This window comes from Montipora foliosa, chromosome 3 (assembly GCF_036669935.1).
Source record: "Montipora foliosa isolate CH-2021 chromosome 3, ASM3666993v2, whole genome shotgun sequence".
Taxonomy (NCBI): Eukaryota; Metazoa; Cnidaria; class Anthozoa; order Scleractinia; family Acroporidae; genus Montipora; species Montipora foliosa.
Genome location: NC_090871.1, coordinates 58,822,261 through 58,842,495, shown reverse-complemented (window position 1 = coordinate 58,842,495; position 20,235 = coordinate 58,822,261). Strand labels below are relative to the sequence as shown.

Sequence of the window (20,235 nt, the reverse complement as noted above, 5' to 3'; positions counted from 1 at the left end):
CAACAAATTGTCAGAATTACAAGTCGGCAGACTATAAACCCCTTATTACCTCTGTTTTTGGGGTCTTATGCATTGTATGCATACAGACCCCTAAGTCAGAGGCAGATCTTGTCAGTTTGTCACTTGGACGAGAACACACGTGACAGTCTGGCTTGTAGACTGGGTACTAGCAATTGCGAGGTCATTGTTTTCAAGTGTCGGCCATTGCTTCTAGCGTTCGTCGTTCGTATATAAATCTGCGGTCGTTTTCCCTGTTTTGGGAAAAATTTGAACAGCTTTCCGTCGCAAATTAGTTGTAATTGTTCAAGGTAAGTTATTTGTGTTTCAAAATTGATCTGTCGTGCTGTTTCAGATTGGTTTTCTTTCTTTCATTTCGAAAATTAACTATCCTGCCTTGTTTGCTCTTTGTTATTTTATACAGGTGACGTCGCTGAGTGGAGTTTCCTCGGCGATATCGATACGGGAGTTGTATACTCACGCAAGCCAACATATCTAGACTCGGCTTGTGTTTAGTGTGGATTGCACTGAAGCTAAGACGCTTTCGCAAGCCCACATTCATTGGCTTGAAATCCAGTGCGCGTTGCACCACATATGCTGTATACCTCACAAGTATCTCACAAGCTATCACAAACCAGTATTTATCGGCTTGAAATGTCGGTGTGGGTTACACCCCAAACTGAAAGAGTTATTGTACTCTAAAAAATAGTGGCATTGAATAAGAGTTTTGCACTCTCAAAGAATAGTATTTCGTACTCTTACTGTTGTCTGCTACTAGCCGCCAGCATGGGAACAACAATCGAACAATACCGGTCAAGGATCGGCTGTCACAACAATTTTGTGAAGGCTAAGGATGCATTTTTTTACGTGTGCGAGGGCGATTTTGGAATACGATGCTTATGATGTTTTACTTAAATGCGTTTTACTTGCCAACATTAAAACAAGTTGTTGGACATTACAAGTCGTGTAATGAGGTGATGTTTTGGTTTACACAAATGATGTGCTACAATGTTTACATCCCATTGCTTATAAGGCAAGCAAATGATGTGGAGGAAAATCCAGGTCCTACAATATTTGATATCATTGATCCAACAACCACTGTGTCCGCCGACTCTAGTCAAGGAAGTGAAACAATCTTTGGTGTGAATGCTGGTAAAGTAATGTGCAGCAATGTCACTTACTGCTATTATATACCATCAAATACAAGATATTAGTCTGTGGACTAATTCTACTTTGAACAATATTTTGGTTATTGGAAATAATCTATACAGTTCTATAAGATGTTCTGTGCGACGAAATGACTATTTGCTGTTAACTGATGTTCCAGACATGGTTTCAATATTTGATGTAGTGTATTAATGTCATTAGTTAACAAACAACAATTGTAATTCCGTTGAGAGTTTGAAAATACTTATAGAAATGAATTTCTAAGAGACATATATGGACAAATGTTTGATGTCATGAACAAACTTCCAGTAAATGACTCACTATATTGTAATGCTTCATTTCCTTGACTAGAGTCAAATATTGTAGGACCTGGATTTTCCTCCATATCATCACCTGTATTTTTAGGTATTGCTAATGCTGTGTGTACCATCAATGTTTATTACTGCTACTCCAGTAGATGCTGCTAGTAACACTGTTGGAATTTCAGGATTCATTGGAGCATGTCTATATGTTTTTCCTTAAACAGTGTGGTAAATTGTTTTAATCAAATGGCTTTTCCCAGCACCACCACCTCCAGTTATAAACAAATAAACTGGTTCAACATTTTGTGACTTCAGGCTGTTGAGGTTTTCATTTTATTTCTAGTCCATGAAAGCACCCTGTTGTAAGCTTTGGGTTGCATTTTTCATTATGTAATGATCTACATGTAACTGAGCAAGGTAATTGGTCATCAGATATTTCTCTTGGCTGTTTATACATTGTTATTGCTGATGGACTGTGATTTCCAGTAGTTTGGGGATTTGCACCAAGCTCTGAGGGTACTTGTTCATTGAACACCTCATCTAGTGATGATTCATCAAGATCATATGAATGTATGACAGTGCCGTGCTTGTTTCTTAGCCAATCTAGTGCTTCTGTTACTGGTAAAAAGCTGATAGAGATAATGTAGCGTGGAGCAAGAGTTGTCTTAACTGTGCAAATGGCAATAAGAGAAAATTTAGCAGCAAGTCATCGATGTAAAATTCTGAACAGGTCCTGAAATTTGAAGCATTGTTATGGCAAATTTCAACCAATCACGCATGGTAAAAGTGAGACCGCAGTACCAAATTCTATAAGGGCTGAATGGAGTTAAACTAAGCATAAGACCCCAAGTACGCATTGCGGACCTATTTTTTGCCTTGTCAAGGTGAGTTACGTCTTGCGAAGGTGAGTTAAGCCTTGTAAACCTTGTGACGGCAGGTTACGCCTTATGAAGGGGAGCTACGCCTTGTGACGGTGAGTGACGCCCTTTGAAGGTGAGTGACGCCCTGTGACGGTGAGTAACGCCCTGTGACGGTGAGTGACGCCTCGTGACGGTACGTTACGCCGTGTGACGGTGAGTTACGGCTTGTGAAGGTGATTTACGGTTTGTGACAGTGAGTTACGCCTTGTGACGGTGAGTTAAGTCTTGTGAAGGTGAGTTACGGCTTGTAAAGACGAGTGACGCCTTGTGAAGGTGAGTTACGGCTTGTGACAGTGAGTGACTTGTGACGGTAAGTTACGCCGTGTGACGGTGAGTTACGCCTTGTGAAGGTGAGTTACGCCTTGTGATGGTGAGTTACACCTTGGGACGGTGCGTTACGCCTTGTGACCGTGAGTTACGCCTTGTGACGGTGAGTTACGTCTTGTGAAGGTGAGTGACGTCTTGTGATGGTGAGTTACGCCTTGTGGCGGTGAGTTACGCCTTGTGACGGCGGGTTACGTCTTGTGAAGGTGAGTGACGTCTTGTGACGGTGAGTTACGCCTTGTGACGGTAAGTTACGCGTTGTAAGGGTGAGTTACGCCTTGTGACGGTGAGTTACACCTTGGGACGGTATGTTACGCCTTGTGACGGTGAGTTACGTCTTGCGAAGGTGAGTGACGTCTTGTGACGGTGAGTTACGCCTTGTGACGGTAAGTTACGCGTTGTAAGGGTGAGTTACGCCTTGTGACGGTGAGTTACACCTTGGGACGGTATGTTACGCCTTGTGACGGTGAGTTACACCTCGGGACGGTGCGTTACGCCTTGTGACGGTGAGTTACGTTCTTTGAAGGTGAGTGACGTCTTGTGATGGTGAGTTACGCCTTGTGACGGTGTGTTACGCATTGTGACGGTGAGTTACGCCTTGTGACAGTGAGTTACGCCTTGTGACGGTAAGTTACGTCTTGTGAAGGTGAGTGACGCCTTGTGACGGTGAGTTACGCCTTGTAACTGTACGTTACGCCTTGTGACTGCGAGTTACGCCTTGTGGTGCTGAGTTACGCCTTGCGACGTCTAGTGGCGCGTCGTTACGTTGAGTTGCACCTTGAGACGGCGAGTTACATCATGTGACGCTGAGGTAGGCGCGTTGTGATGACGTGTTACGCCTTGCCACGATGTGTTACTCCTTGGCAAATTCAAGTGTGTCAGCGTTGAATTGATTTCCACTGCTTTAGCCAGTGCAGCAGCACCTGAGTCACCGATTCCGTTAAAAGACAAATTCAAGTGTGTCAGTGTTGAATTGATTTCCACTGCTTTAGCCAGTGCAGCAGCACCTGAGTCACCGATTCCATTGCCACGCAAATTCAAGCGTGTCAGTGTTGAATTGATTTCCACTGCTTTAGCCAGTGAAGCAGCACCAGAGTCACCGATTCCATTATGAGACAAATGCAACTCTGTCAGTGTTGAATTGATTTCCACTGCTTTAGCCAGTGCAGCAGCACCTGAGTCACCGATTCCATTGTAAGACAAATCCAAGTCTGTCAGTGTTGAATTGATTTCCACTGCTTTAGCCAGTGCAGCAGCACCTGAGTCACCGATTCTATTATCAAACAAATTCAAGTGTGTCAGCGTTGAATTGATTTCTACTGCTTTAGCCAGTGCAGCAGCACCTGGGTCACTGATTCCATTGCCAGACAAATACAAGTGTGTCAGTGTTGAATTGATTTCCACCGCTTCAGCCAGTGCAGCAGCACCTGAGTCACCGATTCCATTGCCAAGCAAATCCAACTCTGTCACCGTTGTGTTTGTCGCCATTGCGTGAGCCAGTATAGCAGCGCCACTGTCACCTATCTGCTGTCGACAGGAAATACGCTGAATTTCAAGAAGCGAACCAAGAGAACGCGCCAGTTCTTTTTCAAAGGTACCCTGTTCTTTTTCACATTCCTTAACACAATTCAATGCAGTCCATAGGTAGTCACAACTCACCTTCCCATTTGATTGGTTAATTTGACTTGCTATACTTTCCATAAGTGCCATGGCTTTTGCCTCACACTGCTGAGCCAAGATACCACAGGTAAACATAAGCACCTGTTGAAACTCCTTAAAATATCTTGTGTCAGCAACTAAGCCATCAGGATTAATTTCGTCATCGATAAGGTGGCAACTTAGATAAACTGCAGCAAAGAACTCCTGAAAGCTCTTATGTAGGAAGCCATAGCAGCGGCCCGGTCTTCGTTTGCTGCGTCCAGGCTCAGCCGACACAAATCCCAATTCAGGTATTAAGCTGCTGGTACCATTTTGGAATGCACTGTCGTCGAAATACATCTCATCGTTGAGCAAGCCATTCAATGCTATACAACCAAGATGATTCAATTCAGTGTGGTATAATTGTGTTAGGTCTTCGTCTGTTTCTGGTAATTCTTTCTTTCTCCTATACTTTCTCAGCACACACTGCACTATTTCGTGGTAAAGCAGAGTTCTACCTTTCGGCAAATCTCCTTGGAAGTCTTTGCAAAGGAGGCAAAGAAGGGCTGTATTTAATGGATTTGCAGTTATTTCGCTAAGGCTCTCGTCTGTCCACAGCTTGTCCAAGAGCTTTTGCGCCAAATGCCTCTCGGTTTTAAAATATCGTCGGATAAAATCTTCAGCATCGTTTTTCGTAAATCCTTCGACCTCTAACAGGGTGTCACAGAATTCCCGTAATGATATCCCAGTTTCATGGCGAGCTGTAACCACTAAGTAACATTTTGAAAGCATTCTTCCTTGAATGATTTCTTTGTAGACGGGTAATTTATGGGTTGGCAACTCATCCAATCCGTCAAGTACAAGCAAAACTTTTGTCTGATGTTCCCAAACGAAGGTGAAGAATTTCTCTCTTTCTTCCTTCTTTATGTCTTTTGGTAAAAGCTGGTCATCAATAGCCTCCCGTAACTCAGAGTTAATGTCTTTACATTTCAATAACAGCAATACTTGGACATCAGGAAATGGATCATCAGCTTTACAGTTCTTGGCCCAGTCGTAAGCAACCTTGTTACAATAGGTTGTCTTTCCCACGCCTGGCTGTCCTTCAATCAAAACCTTTCTGGGTTGCGGACATTCCTCATGCGGTTTGAAGATTTCCAACATGTTGACAATGGAGTCAGTCTTCACCCCTCGTTCTTTTTTCCTGCTGACCATTTTAAGCCTGGTAAAAATGTTGTCAAGATGGAATCGAAACTCTTCGCACCACGGGAATGGCGCAAGCCATCCTTCACGCCTTTTGTACAGTTGTCGAATAACGTCGATAAGGTCAGCCGCATCTGAAAGAGGGAAAGTCATTACTTGAAAATAAAAAATGCCATTGTTCTCCCAGCGTTCAATACTTGAGAATGATACTTACACTTTAGTTGTGTTGAGGTCGACTGTACTTATAATTGATAGTGAAATATGTGTGAGAGGACTTTGGGTTGTGACGACTCTAAGTGCGAATGACCATCGCAATTCAGAGAGTAAGTTCGGCAGTTGCAAAGGAAGCCTAAAATTAAATTCCAGCCCTGAACTGGACCTGAACCCATAAGTATGTGATTGTGCTACGCTGCTCTATCATCTGATCTCTCAAGCCATCGGGAAGTGTGTCCGTTGTGCTCTCATGCTATAGACATGTATCTCCGATGGCTGAGATGGTAGAGCATTGCAGCACAATCGTGCAGTTATAGGTCCGAGTGCCGTTGAGACCTGAATTTTTTTCAGGTCTTCTTTGCTTCTTTGCAAGTCCCCCTAATAACCCAGTGATCACTTTCGCTTCCAGTCAGTACAAATAATGATGCATTTCCCCCTACCACGAAATGCTTGGAAGTTAAAAAATTATGCCCAAAAAATATGCAATATAAACAATTATTTAGGCAAACTGCGAGTTGGCGACGTCATCGTCAATACTTATCTCATTATAATGCACTACTGTATTTATCACTTAAAAGATGGCAAGTTCCTTTGATTCAATTTTATCAAGAGCTAAGTACCCTCTCCTTAAAGGCCCAGTAATACGGGCAACATTTTTCGCGCAACAATGTTGCGTTGCAAGTTGAGATGGTTTGTTGCGCGTATTACCACCTCCTTGCGCAACAAATTTTCATGTTATAAAAAGTAAAAGCGACGTCTACTTTTTGCAAAATAAAAATTTCGTGCGTAAGAAGGTGGTGATACGCGCAACAAACTATTTCAACTTGCAACGCAACATTGTTGCGTGACTAGTTGCACAAAAAACGTTGCCCTTAATACTGGGCCTTAAGTTGATCTGAGTAAATGCAAAACTTATGACTGTGTGCAGATTTTAGATACCCTTGCAGGATTTCTATCAGTTTCTGTCAATCCATCTCATGCATAGACCATTTTCGAATTCTCACGGCTGGACTGGATCTAGCATGAAATGTGAGGCTAATACGGGCAAATCTTTTCAAATGCAAATTAATTTGCCCGCATTAGCCTCCATTTCATGTTAGATCCAGTCCAACCGTTAGAATACGAAACTGGCCTATTATGCGATTCTTCACTGTACCTCCAGTCTCTCCATGCTTAGTATTCGAACTGTCTCCCTGCGACTTCAACTGCTTCAGCATTTCTTTAAACAGTAAAATAAAGGATGAACAAGTGAGCGTTGCTTTTTGTGCATTTTGAAACCATCAAACCATTGTTAAGAATAAATGGCTTTCGGGTGCTTGGCGATTGGACATCAAACTACTGAATCTAATACTGTCTTTGGGTCATTTAGCCATGCTTGTATGCTGGAATTGTTACTCGAGAAGCACTAGTGAACGAAGTTTGTTCGTACGAATCGAATTTTGTTCCCCTCATATATTAAACTTCCTTTTTCAAAGAAAGTTAAAGGAAAAGTCGTAAGTCTAGCTTGGTTAATAGTTAGTAGGTTGACTGCTAATGACTGACGAGCTATTTCATTCTATGTAACGAAAAATGCACAAGCAGCCTTGCAAAAAAAGAGCAATAAGTGTCAGCTGATCCTTTGGAATTCAGGCGAATCTGATGAGTTTTTTGTTCTTGAGTAGGTTTCAATTTTCAGTTAATTTGTCCAATAAAACAGCATTAATATCTGCAAATGATTAAATTTTGTTCTGACCACGTATGTCATTCTCTAAAATCGTCAGTCCATCTTGATTAGTAGTTGGTAGGTTGCCTGCTAATGATTCTTACGAGCTATGTACATGTATTTCACTCTACGTAATAAAAAATGCAAAAGCAGTCTTGCAAAAAAGAGCAAAAAGTGTCAAAAACACCCAGTTGATCGTTTGCCTCAGTTAGTTGTGCATCAGACTTGCGCAAAGAAGGTTGTGTGGTAAGGTAATTCCATTGAAAATGACGTACTACCCAGATTTCTGTCAAATTTGGCACAATTGATTTTCATGCACTGGACATTAAAAAATGCAGTAAAAAGATGGGGTCATGTGCTTGTTTTCGCGCTGCATGCCCTTTATGTTAAGTGTTTTTTACCGAATTACGCGCGGAGCGTTCGAAACTTGATCAACCAGAAAACTTGTAGTTATATCGAAAAAGCTACTAAAAAATAACTGAAAACTTGAGCCTACTTATTTGTCCAGGCCAAAATCTTTCGGTAAAGTAATTTCAAATTGCTCAATCTTGCAAAAAGAAAGTAAGCAAATTGGACCGCTACATCGTCACCTCACACTCAGTGTGTCGCTCCAAATGCAGTTTTTACGTCATTTATATATAAAATACAACAACTTTCAAAATTCTACCATCCAAATTTTTTTCCTCCTTAAAATATTTTCCATGTACCCATTACGAGTACATAACACCATTAAAAAGAGGGAGTCACCGTGCTCCTTCGGGAGAAAATAGCCATTCCTTGACAGGTTAAGCTTGGCGTAAGTGAAAATCCGCCATTTTATCAACGTGCGCGAGCTTATGTGCGCACCAATGACGCAAGAAATTATGCGCAGTAGGGTTGCACAATGCAAAAACAGGGAATCACCTTAATTTGTGTTAAAAATTGTAGCTCGATTATTTCATTAAATTGCTTGGCCTCGATGCATAACTTTACGATCATAGATAAAATCATTTTAGCAAATTGCTTCCCTAATACGTTGTGGTACTTTTAACGTTAAGTTCTTTTAAATGGGTTAGTGTTTTCATGGGATATTAAAGAATGGCTATTGGTTTCACTTTTCCTGGTAGTTTCCAAGCAACATTGGTAATCGGCTCCAACGAGAAATTAGCTCCTAAGGCGGTTTGTTCTTTAGTATAGTTGTGGTCAGAGTGTGTCTTCTCCGAAAGTCATGAATTTTGTTTGGAACAGGTGTCGAGAAAGGTGTCTGGTGCGCTGGGCCAAGTTTTTCATTAGGAATGTTTTAATTCGTTTTTGCTATCACTACGGCTATTTATGTTTCACTCAGTGGTGTTTTTACCCCAAAAAAGAAAGTAACTTATTTTCAGTTCACCTCTGGCCTTTTTGACTTGTTCTCGCGGTTCCAGATCGCATTCATGACAACAGGGGTCTCTTTTGGGCTGGGCAAGCTAGCTTGTTGAGGGAAATATTTCGGGGGAGAAAAGACTCCTCAACACTCCTGCTGTTTCTTATCTTTATTTGGTTTTCTCGGGTCGATCGTACAGCTCTCGCTCAACTAGTCCTTGCAAAAACTCTCTATTTGTTAGGAATACAGCTCTTTTTATATGTTCTTATTCTGACCGAACAATCAAGTGCCAATCACACGTCAAAAGGACGCCTGCAAGACGCACTACGCCTGCACGTCAGCACATTAACACATTTTTTCCACAACAAAGAAAGTCGTTTGTTTCGACGAGATCTTACAGGTTTGTCAACATCAGATTAGCACGAACGGAGTACGACAGGTTACAAAAATTACAAGCAACGAGTTACAATATCTAGAATTAAGTTACACAGCAAATTTACTGAGAAAATGATGATTTATGATTATTACATAACAGAGTTAAACAATAGACAAAAGGGGGAAAGAACGAGCGTAAGCGCCGCCTTTTCCATAAATTTATCTGGCATACGTGTTCCAGGCAGAACAGGACAATAAATACAATTACAGGTGTTATTTTAAATTACTTAGAAATATTAGAATATAGATTAAAAACACTTACTGAAAACCCAAAAGCGACCGCTGTTGTCAAGAATGCGATCTGGAACAGCGAAAACAAGTCAAAAAGGCCCAGAACTGAACTGAAAATAAGTCGCTTCCTTTTTGGGGGTAAAAACACCACTGAGTGAAACATAAATAACCGTAGTGCTACCAAAAACCAATTGAAACATTCCTAATGCAAAACTTAGTTGGCCCAGCGCACCAAACACCTTTCTCGACACCTGTTCCAAACCAAATTCATGACCTTCGGAGAAGACACACTCTGATCACAACTATACTAAAGAACAAACCGCCTTAGGAGCTAATTTCTCGTAAAAGAGTCGATTACCAATGTTGTTTGAAAACTACCAGGAAAAGTGAAACCAATAACCTTTCTTTAATATCCATTGATTTAGCATGAAAACACTAGCCCATTCAAAAGAACTTAACATTAAAAGTACCGCATCTTATGAGGCGAAGCAATTTTCGTAAGTGATTTTATCTATGATCGTAAAGTTAAACAGCGAGGCCAAGCAATTTAGTGAAATAATCGTAGCTACAATTTTTATCGTTTAACATTTGCCAATCATCATCATCATCTAGCAGCCCTAGGGGTCGGGGCACACTCAACCACTCTCTGCCAACACCATGTGAGTGGTTGAGTGAGCATTAATACCTGCAAATGGTCAAACTTTGCTCCTACCATGTATCACAGTCATTGCCTAATAAAAACACTAACATTCACTCACAAAATAAGAGCCATTTACATGTGTACCTACCTTCCATCTCACAGAGCTTGTCCATCATAGGTTTTGACATTTCTTTGGGAGTAAAAGAAACAGTTATTAAGTGACCCTTGGCAAACTTTTTGCAAGAAAAAAAGAAAATGGTTCTTGCTTGATCCCCTCAGTTAGGCTCAGTTAACTCAATAAGTCAATAAAATGCATGAACGCACCATGCTACAAACTTGTTAAGCAGTTCGCATCGAACAACGTATTTCATGAACTATCGCTATCCCTTGCGTGACAGGAGCACGCCGCTTAGTTTATTTACGTTTAACTCGCCAAACTGGCAGAGGCTTGAACTCGTCTATCGTGTGGTCGTTGAAGCATTAATTTAAGTTAATCTTAATAACTCAGAGGAATGAATGTTTCTGAATTTCAAGCTCAACTGGTGAATGACCTGCCACTTAATATTTTGAATCAGAAACGATCGTAATTAACGCGCGAGAAGGAGTTGCTTAACAAACTTCGGGAATACAGTTACAGTTCTACGCTGGTGTAATCTTTGAGTCATTACATGTTGTAATAAGGTTTAGTTCAAAGTTGGAGCTTTTCAACAACTATCCCGTAAAAATTTCTATTTCTACAGGACGCAAAATTTGAAACGCTTTTGATTCTTAATATATCTCCTGTCGGACTGCACTGGAGGCGACTTAAATTACGCATAATCCATACAGTTCTTTAAAGAAATGTCCTTTTACCCCTTTGGGAGAACTGTTCATCATGATAGCGAAAAACTTACAAATTATCAAACATAAAGATGCAAGAATTAGGCATGATGAAAGGTTATCAACATTCTCTGTTCTCAGCTGTCACGGCGAAATGAGATGAATATAACAGGCTTTCAAGACAGTGCGTTGTGTTGCGTCGGTGCTGTGAAAAACAGTTTGGATATTTATTCTTTACCTTGGGGAGCTAGGTGTGATAACATTAAACAATGTTTGCAAAGTACCATTGTTCTCTTGCGGCACATTACCGCAATTAAGTCGGTCGCGGCATTCGGTTGCTTTCGTCTTTGCCACGGCTGCGGTTTTCGTGCAACCTAGGTGATTTTCGCGGTAAACACTATCGGCAAAGACGAGGTATTACCGCACGCAAATGCACTAATACAGCTGTAGTTTCGAGCAGTACTGTAGCGTCTGTTGCAAATGCAAATATTCGTTTAATCAAGTAAGAGAGAAAAACATTTAAGAAAAGTAGGGGTCTCAGGTTTCACAACAACCTCTTAAATGTTGAGGAGCCTATTTATTCTCAGTATGTACGGGCCAGCAGTCAAAGATTGCTCACAGCTGTTAAAGAGGAAAAAAATATTGGATCAAGGCCAGACAAAGCAAGAGGTAAGAACAGAAAGGCACCTTAAAGGAAAGAAACTGAAGGATTCCTTACTGCTGCACAAGATCAGGTGCTAAGAACAAGCCAGGTCAAGAATTGGATTAGGCTCGATTACTAGCCGCTGTTTCGGGAAATGAGCCAGCGCTCACTCCCGAAATCACGGTTGGAAATCCGTCTGGCATAAATTATATTTTTTGGCTGCGAAGGTATTCTTTGACCCAGCCTGTTGGAGGTTTACAGTGCTTTTAAGGTAGGAAACATCCAAGATTTCGACAACGAAAAGTGTTCGAGAAGCTGGAGATTGGGGATTGTGTCGTTTTCTACCGACTGAGTTCGGAAACTTTCTACTTTTCCAGTTGGCGCCAAGGGCAAAATACGACTTTTAAATCCGAAAAAAATTAAAAAATCTAAATAAATACGTGGGTCTGAAGGACCCTCTTAAAATTATTAACACTATCAGACAACCTAATGAGTAAAGAGAGCTCATTCCAGAGCTGTGGGCCTGCAATACAAAAGGCAAGATCACCATATGATTTGGTTTACTTGCGGTCCACCTGCATAAGGTGGAGGTTGACCTGAGTGACCTTGTGTAGGTTCTGTAGTGGAGACCATCATGGAAATAGAATGGCACCATGTTACAGATGTATTAAGAACTTTGATGACTAATAGTAAAATCTTGAAAATAATCTGATAATTGACAGGCAGCCAGGGAAGACTCTTAAGTACCGGTGTTATATGATCGTACTTGTTAGTAAATGATATAAGGGAAGCAGCAGTGTTCTGTAAAACTTGTAACTTAGTTAGCTGATAGGCCAGCAGTCCAGACAGCAGAGAGTCAGCTGACACAAGCATGAATTAATATTTCTGCAGAATCCATAGCGATAAATTTTATAATCTTAACGTTTCTTAGTTGGATTTGAGTAGACTTACACAGCTTAGTAACATGGTCATTTAATGAAAGATATGTATCGGAGAGTTCCCCTAAATTCCTAGCACTAGACTCTGGTTTGACATGTTCATCAACAATCCAAATAGCAACAAGTTCAGGCGAAGCACGCAACTTCAAGGTTAAGACAAGCATCTCAGATTTTTCCTGGTTCACTTTTAAACATTATGCAGCATCCAAATGTCAATATCTCTAACTTGAACTCAAAGCTCAACTTTAGACTTCGCTATCTGAAGATCACCTGATGAATCAGTCCTAAAGGAGACATATAGTTCCTACAGAGTTCCAGTAATCTTATCTTCCAACTTAAGATCTCTCAGTAATAAGGTTTATGAACTGCAATATGTTGTCGAATGTAACAGTATTGATGCAATATGTATTACTGGGCCATGGCTGTCTGCGCAAACCCCGGATTCTGCTGTTGCTATTCCTGGTTTCAATCTTTTCAGGAACGATCGCACATCTACTTCCGGTGGTGGAGTATGTTTTTTTTTAAACACACTATCACCTGCACCCAATTAGAGCAGTGTGAGGAACACGACATGGAATCCTTATGGCTTAATTTAAGACCTCATAGCCTGCTAAGATCTATCTCGTCAATAATGCTATGCGTTGCATACCATTCTACTGCTAATGGCCAACCCGAAAATGAGGTTCTTTGCAATGACAATTCGATCTAACTTAGACTCATTACTGACGGCTCACCCCAATTCTCTGGTGTTTATTACTGGCGATTTGAATCCAACTGCAACAGGCCTTGACCTTAAAGACTTGACTCAGCCCAACAATCTAAAGCAAATGGTCAACTTCAAAATTAGAGACTGTTATTCTTGATTGGGTTCTCACAAATAGGCCATCTATCTTCCAATTCTCACAATTACCAAAGATTGCAAAGAGTGACCACTTCACAGTCCTCGCAAGTCCAATAACTTGTAACACCTCTGGACGCCAGAAACCGAAGGTGAAAGTACGAGATCAGAGAAAGAGTGCGCGGCGTACCTTTGGGCGTTGGCTAACAAACAAGGACTGGTCATCTGTTCTTGTAGCCGAATCATGAAAGGAAAAATTTGACATCTTTATCACGGAGATACAGACTGCAGTAGACACTTACCTGTGGTTAAATAAACGGTCTATTATTATGATTATTATTACTATCATCGGTATAGAGATGGTACAGAAGTCCACCTCGCTTGATGATATTGTCAATTGAGACATGAAGCCTAAGTAAAGTAAGGGCCCCAAGACTGAACCTTGAGACACCCCATGGTCCAGTACACAGGCGTACTGCTTACAAGATGTGAGATACACTGTAGGAATAAGACCAATCTACCACTATACCCTTAACACTGAAGACAGTGGAGAGTCTAGAAAGCAGAATGGAATATTCCAGTGTCAAATGCTGCAGATGGGTCAAGAAGCAAAACAATAACAGTGCCCGCAATCAATGGCGTACGAGACATCATTCTGAACTGACAAAGGCTGTTTCAGTCCAGCAAAATATCTCATATGCAGATTGAAGAGACTCGTCCAGATGATGGATCAAAACATGCCGAGTGAACTGGTCATTGACCGGCAGCCTTTTCAACAACTTTAGACACCATCGGGTGATTTGATGTGGGATGAAACCTCACATACTCCTCATGATCTGCATCAGGCTTCTTTAGAGCTCTGCCAGCTTCAAGGACTCAGGCATACCGCCAGTTGCAAGCGAAAAATTTACAATACTGGTTAGATAGGAGGAAGTGCGCCAAAGCATCCGTTGATAATGTGAGATGGTAATGGCACAAGGCTGCATGATTTGGAGATCGATTTAGAAGCAAAAGCTTTCTCCTCCTCATGAGCAACTGCGTCGAAAATACAGAGCTCAGCAAAGTATATTTCAGCAGGATATGGTGTCCGGTCATCTAATGGTAATCTATTGTAGTTTGCAGGTCTCGGCGTATGGTAGAGGTTTTCTCAAGGAAAAAGTCAGCAAAACGGTTGGCCAACACATCATTGCACGAGGCAGAGGGATAACATCTGGATGTCTTCTTCTGAAGTAACTTATTCACAGTCTTGAATAGGACCTTTTAATCATTAGACGGAGCCTCGATAATGGAAGTACAGTAGGATGACTTTAAAGAATCAATAAGGTTGTTGACGACGCTACACTGGTACACATAGCTTTCACGATCAATCAGTAGACCAGTAGAAAGCCATTTCCTTTCAAGGCGCCGTCTCTTTCTTTCTCCTCTGTCACTTCAAGCTTATACCATGAAGCAGACGGTCTGATGGTTAAACACTTAGATTCAGAGAGGCGCGTTTATCAATCAATGATAGCAAGACTCTACCGTATAATGTAACAAGGTTTGTCAAGTCTGTAGGAGGGTGGTGAAGGGATCTATATCCTGTAACGCTCAGGATACTCACTCACTACATCGCAGTTATCATCGTGATGTCAAAACATCAATATCATTATCCATATTGAACGATTTAATCGCCATTGCTTTATTACCAGCGGATCTAACATTCAGATCAGAAAGGCGCAAAAAGAACAAACTCTTTACTCCAGTACTATTTTGATGCGACAGACCGAAACAAGGTTCTCCAGCACATGTAAACAACTGTTTTGCGTAAAACATCGCCTATTACCGGTACACAATCTAACTGGAATGGAATGGAAAGAATTTCTTAATTGTTCAATGTTAACACAATTGGAACGAACATTTATGACGGCTTACAAATCAATCCCACGGCCTTTCAGTCTCTGGACATACATACGTACATACATACATACATACATACATACATACATACATACATACATACATACATACATACATACATACATACATACATACATACATACGTAACTTTATTTCGATTCGGATTTTTTTTTAGAGTAGCAAAGAAATATGCTAGTATCTCCGAATGTAATCTGAGTTCTGAGTTTATCAGTTAAGATATTCCAGTATTTAGTAGCAGTGAATTTAAATGAGTTTTTGCCATAGTTTGTAGTGTTCAAACGAGGTTGGTACAACTTATTTATACCTCTAAGACCTTGGGTACTGGGTCTCAGAATAAGTAAGGATGTGATATACGCAGGTGTTAAAGCATGAAGGGCTTTGTAGACCATTATAAGCATGTCTTGTATTCTTCTTGTTTGTAAAGTTGTCATATTCAAATTGTTGAGCAGACTTTCATATGTGTTGTTATTGTCATCAAAAATAAGACGTAGAGCCTGCTTGTTTAGCAATTCTAATTTTCGCGCGTTTCCGGCTCCGCAAAAGTGCCATTAGTTAGTTAAGCCCTTGGCTCCAAGTTGGAGCATGGGCCATCAACAAAAAGCTCCAGAGACGTCTCTTTTCTGCCAGCTGTTGCAGCTCCTTCCAGTTCTTCCCGAGGACCTCCATCTCTTTTTCCGTATCCCTCCTCCAGCTATTCTTGGGGCGGCCCCTCTTTCGTTTTCCCTGTGGGTTCCAATGCAATGCTTGCCTCGTAATGCTGTTTGAAGGTCTTCTCAGCGTGACCTACCCACGCCCATTTTCTCTTCCTCACTTGCTTGACCATTGGAATTTGACCTGTCCGCTCCCATAGCTCTTCGTTTGTGATCTTGTCTGTCCACCGTATCTTCAGGATTCGACGCAAACAATGATTGACATATGATTGGAACTTTCTTATCGTTTTGACTGTCATCCTCCACGTCTCTGCCCCGTACAACAGCACAGATTTTACATTAGAGTTGAATATTTTCAGCTTAGTTGATGTAGATATGCAGCCAGAGCTCCAGATCTGCTTAAGGACGTTCGCGCCAATTGTTTCTGCGCATCGTTACTGCGCACGCAAATGCACACGCCACGTCATACACGAGCGCGCGCGCTAAGTAATAAAATGAGAAATGATAGGGCAAAAGGCCATTGCTATAGCTTTGCCTGGATTTAACGGTCTTGGACGTTCGGTGACCCCTTATGTTTCTTTCCAGAAACGGATTTTATTTACAATTATCTCCACGTTGTCCAAAAATGAAAAAAAAATCAATGTGGGAAGTTAAAAAAAGGAACCTCACCAGTTGACTAAATTCACTTAATAAGTCCACTTAAACAATATTTAGCAGAGAAGATTTCACTTCAGAGATTTAATTGCAATATATTTTGGTTTACAGACACTGGCCTTATTCGCTAACGAAGCCCGATTTTGTCACATTTTGGGTGTTTTTCCGGGCATGTTCTCTCCAAAACGGAGTCGGTGACCCCCCATTTTTTTTACATTTCTGACATAACTAACTCATAATCTTACAGTGGTAAAAGTTTCAGAAAAAAATCAATGTTGAAGAATTTTCGCGCGAACGTCCTTAAGAGAGTGGAAGGCTCCTCTTGCTTTATTAATCCTATTTGCAACGTCCGCGTCAGTTCCTCCACTTGTGTCTACTACGCTCCCAAGGTATGTGAAGGAGTCCACCTCTTCAATATCGGCATCATTCACTCTGATCTTCCTGTTTGAGCCTGAATTGATCTTCAAGACTTTGGTCTTTGCGGTGTTGATAACAAGGCCAGCTCTTCTTGACCTTTCTTCCAGAATGGTGGTTGTTCTGCATTTGGGCCCCTGAGTGAAGCAATATCATCCGCATAATCGAGGTCATCAAGCTGCTGGGTGAGAGTCCATTGTATTCCGTTCCTGTGGCCCGTCGTCGACGACTTCATTATCCAATCAATTGCCAGGAGGAATAAGAACGGTGAGAGAGGGCAGCCTTGCCTTAGTCCAGTTTTAACTTCGAAACTCTCCGACAACTGTCCTTCATGAATAACTTTACATGTGGTGCCTTCATAAGAGTTTTTTATGATGTTAATAAACTTCTCGGAATTCCATAATGAGCTAGTAATTTCCAAAGAAAGGGGCGATCCAGACTATCAAAGGCCGCAAAAGTGCCATACATTACTACAAAATAGAAAATACGGCATGATGAAAGCTTTGTACAACCTAGTTTTAGTATTACTGGATACAATATTTCTGAAACGCTTAATAACTTTAAGCTGGTTGTTAACACGATCACAGATGTCGGAAACATGTTTACTAAACGTTAATTTGCTGTCTAAGTTAACCCCTAATAAGTTAATTTGATCTTTTTTCTTAATTTCAATATCACCTACTTTAAAATTGTATTTACGGCTAGTTTCTCCAAGGATCATTACTTGAAAATTTTCAGGATAAGCTTTCAATCCGTTTATCTTGTACCAGTGAACTGCATTGTCAAGTTCATTTTGCACTGTAAGATGGAGTGCTGCCAGGTCCTCATGTGAGTCATAGATTTGCTGATCGTCTGCATAGATATTTAAATTGGCTTTAACAAAGAGGAAAAGATCATTAATAAAAATATTAAATAAAAGTGGACCAAGAGTGCTCCCCTGAGGAACTCCTCATTTAACACGTAACCAAGGAGAGTATGTGTCGCCGATTTTCACTCTTTGCTCTCTATCCTGCAAGTAATCTTTTAAAAGATGACATGTATGGTGGTTCAAACCGTAGGCCCTTAGTTTAGCAAGAAGAAGTGCATGCGGTAGGCTGTCAAAGGCTTTAGACAAATCTATGGAAATTGTTGCTACAAGTCTGTTGTTGTCAGGGCTGTCCTTCCAGTCTTCAACTATTCTTAATAGCGCCGTTTGGCAACTGTAACTTCTACGATAAGGTGATAGGTAGTCAGAGAGGATTCCATCGAAGTGAGCTTGAAGCTGGGAGGCAAGTAGTTTCTCAAATATGTTGTTAATAGCCGGTAAAACAGATATTGGTCTATAGTTTGTTTTACTGAATTCATTGTCCTTTTTAAATAAAGGTGTGACTTGGCCTTTTTTCCAGTTCTTAGGATAATTGCATTGTGCAATCGAGGCATTGAAGATAGAGCAAAGAGGAAAGCATATCACTCGTCTGATGCAGATTCTTTAAGCAGTCGCGGAGTAATGTGGTCGTATCCACTTGACTTGTTTACTTTGATTTCTTTCAAACGTTGCTCTATGTAGATGGTGCTAATGGGTGAGAAACCAAAATCTGTACGCTCCATGTCATTTTCTAAAATGGCTCAGACACTGGGATGATCTTGAAAATCGCCAGTGCTGTCCACAGGCTCGGCAATATCACTCGCTAAATTTACAAAATAATCATTAAAAATACTAGCTATTTGCTTTTTGTCAGTGATCATCTTATTTCCTTCTTGTAGAATGACATTATTGGGCTTATATGATTTACTAGTATGCAAAAAAGGTTGAAAAGTAGTCCAAAATTGCTTTGGATCTTGATTTACAGCAGTCGACTTCCTTTTAAAGTATGAAACAATGGCCTTTCTCCGCAGAGAGGTGCATTTATTCCTCTGAGATTTGTAAAGAAGGCAATTTGCATCTGTTCTGTCTCGTGTAAAGGCTTTCCAAAGATGATTTCGATGACGGATCGCTTTACGCCATTCAACGGTCAAATACGGCACTTGATTGCCTCGCAAGTGGACTTGCTTGAGTGGTGCGTGCTTGTTTACAACATCATTAAAAAGAGATTCAAAGGCATAAAGTTTGTCATTGACATCATCGAAGACGCTCATAACAGTTCCAAATGCGACCGTGTTTAAATAGTAAGAAAACTTTCCAGTATTAAAATTTTTGAGACTGCGAAAACTAATTTTCTGTGAGCGCGATCTCGGTGGCGATGCCCTTAGAATGGCAAATACCAGCGAATGGTCACTAATGTGCGGATTGACCACTCCAGTAGTTAATATTTTTGTTTTAGCGTCAGTGAGAACTAAATCCAGTAAGGTACTTGTCTTTGCTGTTTCGCGAGTTGGAGAGCTGACGAGGTTTTTAAAGTGAAACAGATCCATAATGTCTAATAGATCGCGACCATTTTTAGGAGGTTTATCTGGACAATAAATCACAATTGAGATCACCCAAAAGAAAGACGCTTTCGCCTTTTCCAGTTGAGGCTTCCAACAAACTGGCAAGTTCCTTTCTCCATATGTTCTTTGGGAGTGAGGGTGATCTGTAGAGACCGATTAATGTTGACCATACGTTGCGAAGTTTTAGTTTGACAGCAATGCATTCAATCCCAAGATGGTTTTCCAGATGTTTCAAACGTTGGTAGATGATGTCATTGCGGATATACATAATAACACCACCTCCAAAGCAATTTCTATCCACTTGAAGTAAGCGAAAGCCTTGAATTTCAAACTGGCTATTTGGAAGACTTGTATCAAGTTTCGTTTCCGTAATAATAAGCACATCGAAAAGGAGCGATGAAAGCCAAAGTTTGACATCAGCGAATTTAAATCCCGCAAATCCATTGACATTTATGTGACCCACTTTACAATTTTTCACAAATCGTTTTGCAACATCGTCGTACCCTGGAAAGACACAAATGTCAGAGTCTTCATGAGGGTCAAAAGTCGTACTTTGATCAGATGATAAACTGACGTTGGCGAATGGAAGAGACGTGAGGGTTGACAAACAGGGAGGACACGTCCACGCAAAATTGTCTTCTCTCTGTAGCTGTCGGTATTCCTTAGGTGTTACGCCGCCACACTTTATATGTCACCACTTTGAACAAAGATCACATGCAATTGCTCTGTGGTTCTTAGCCACAGATGTGTGGCAAACAGTACATTCTGCCGGGGATTCTGTAGAGATAGGACCAGGATTGGGATGGATATCACCACAGAGGCAAAAACAGTCGTGGTGTTTGTTG

The 20,235-nt window shown here is 41.0% G+C and overlaps 1 protein-coding gene across 3 annotated transcripts in view; it reads right to left on the bottom strand.

Annotated features, from left to right (window-relative positions):
* Positions 1–902: 902 nt before the first annotated feature.
* Positions 903–20,235, bottom strand: part of LOC137997813 (NLR family CARD domain-containing protein 3-like) — a 35,980-nt gene continuing 16,647 nt past the window's right edge. For all 3 annotated transcript variants that reach the window (XM_068844077.1, XM_068844079.1, XM_068844078.1), the window contains 3 exons: positions 10,260–10,301; positions 6,918–6,980; positions 903–5,682 (listed from right to left, as the gene is read on the bottom strand). In XM_068844077.1, the coding sequence (XP_068700178.1) occupies positions 3,458–5,682; positions 6,918–6,980; positions 10,260–10,301 (2,330 nt within the window). In that variant the 3' untranslated portion in view covers positions 903–3,457. The remainder of the gene's footprint in view (positions 5,683–6,917; positions 6,981–10,259; positions 10,302–20,235) is intronic.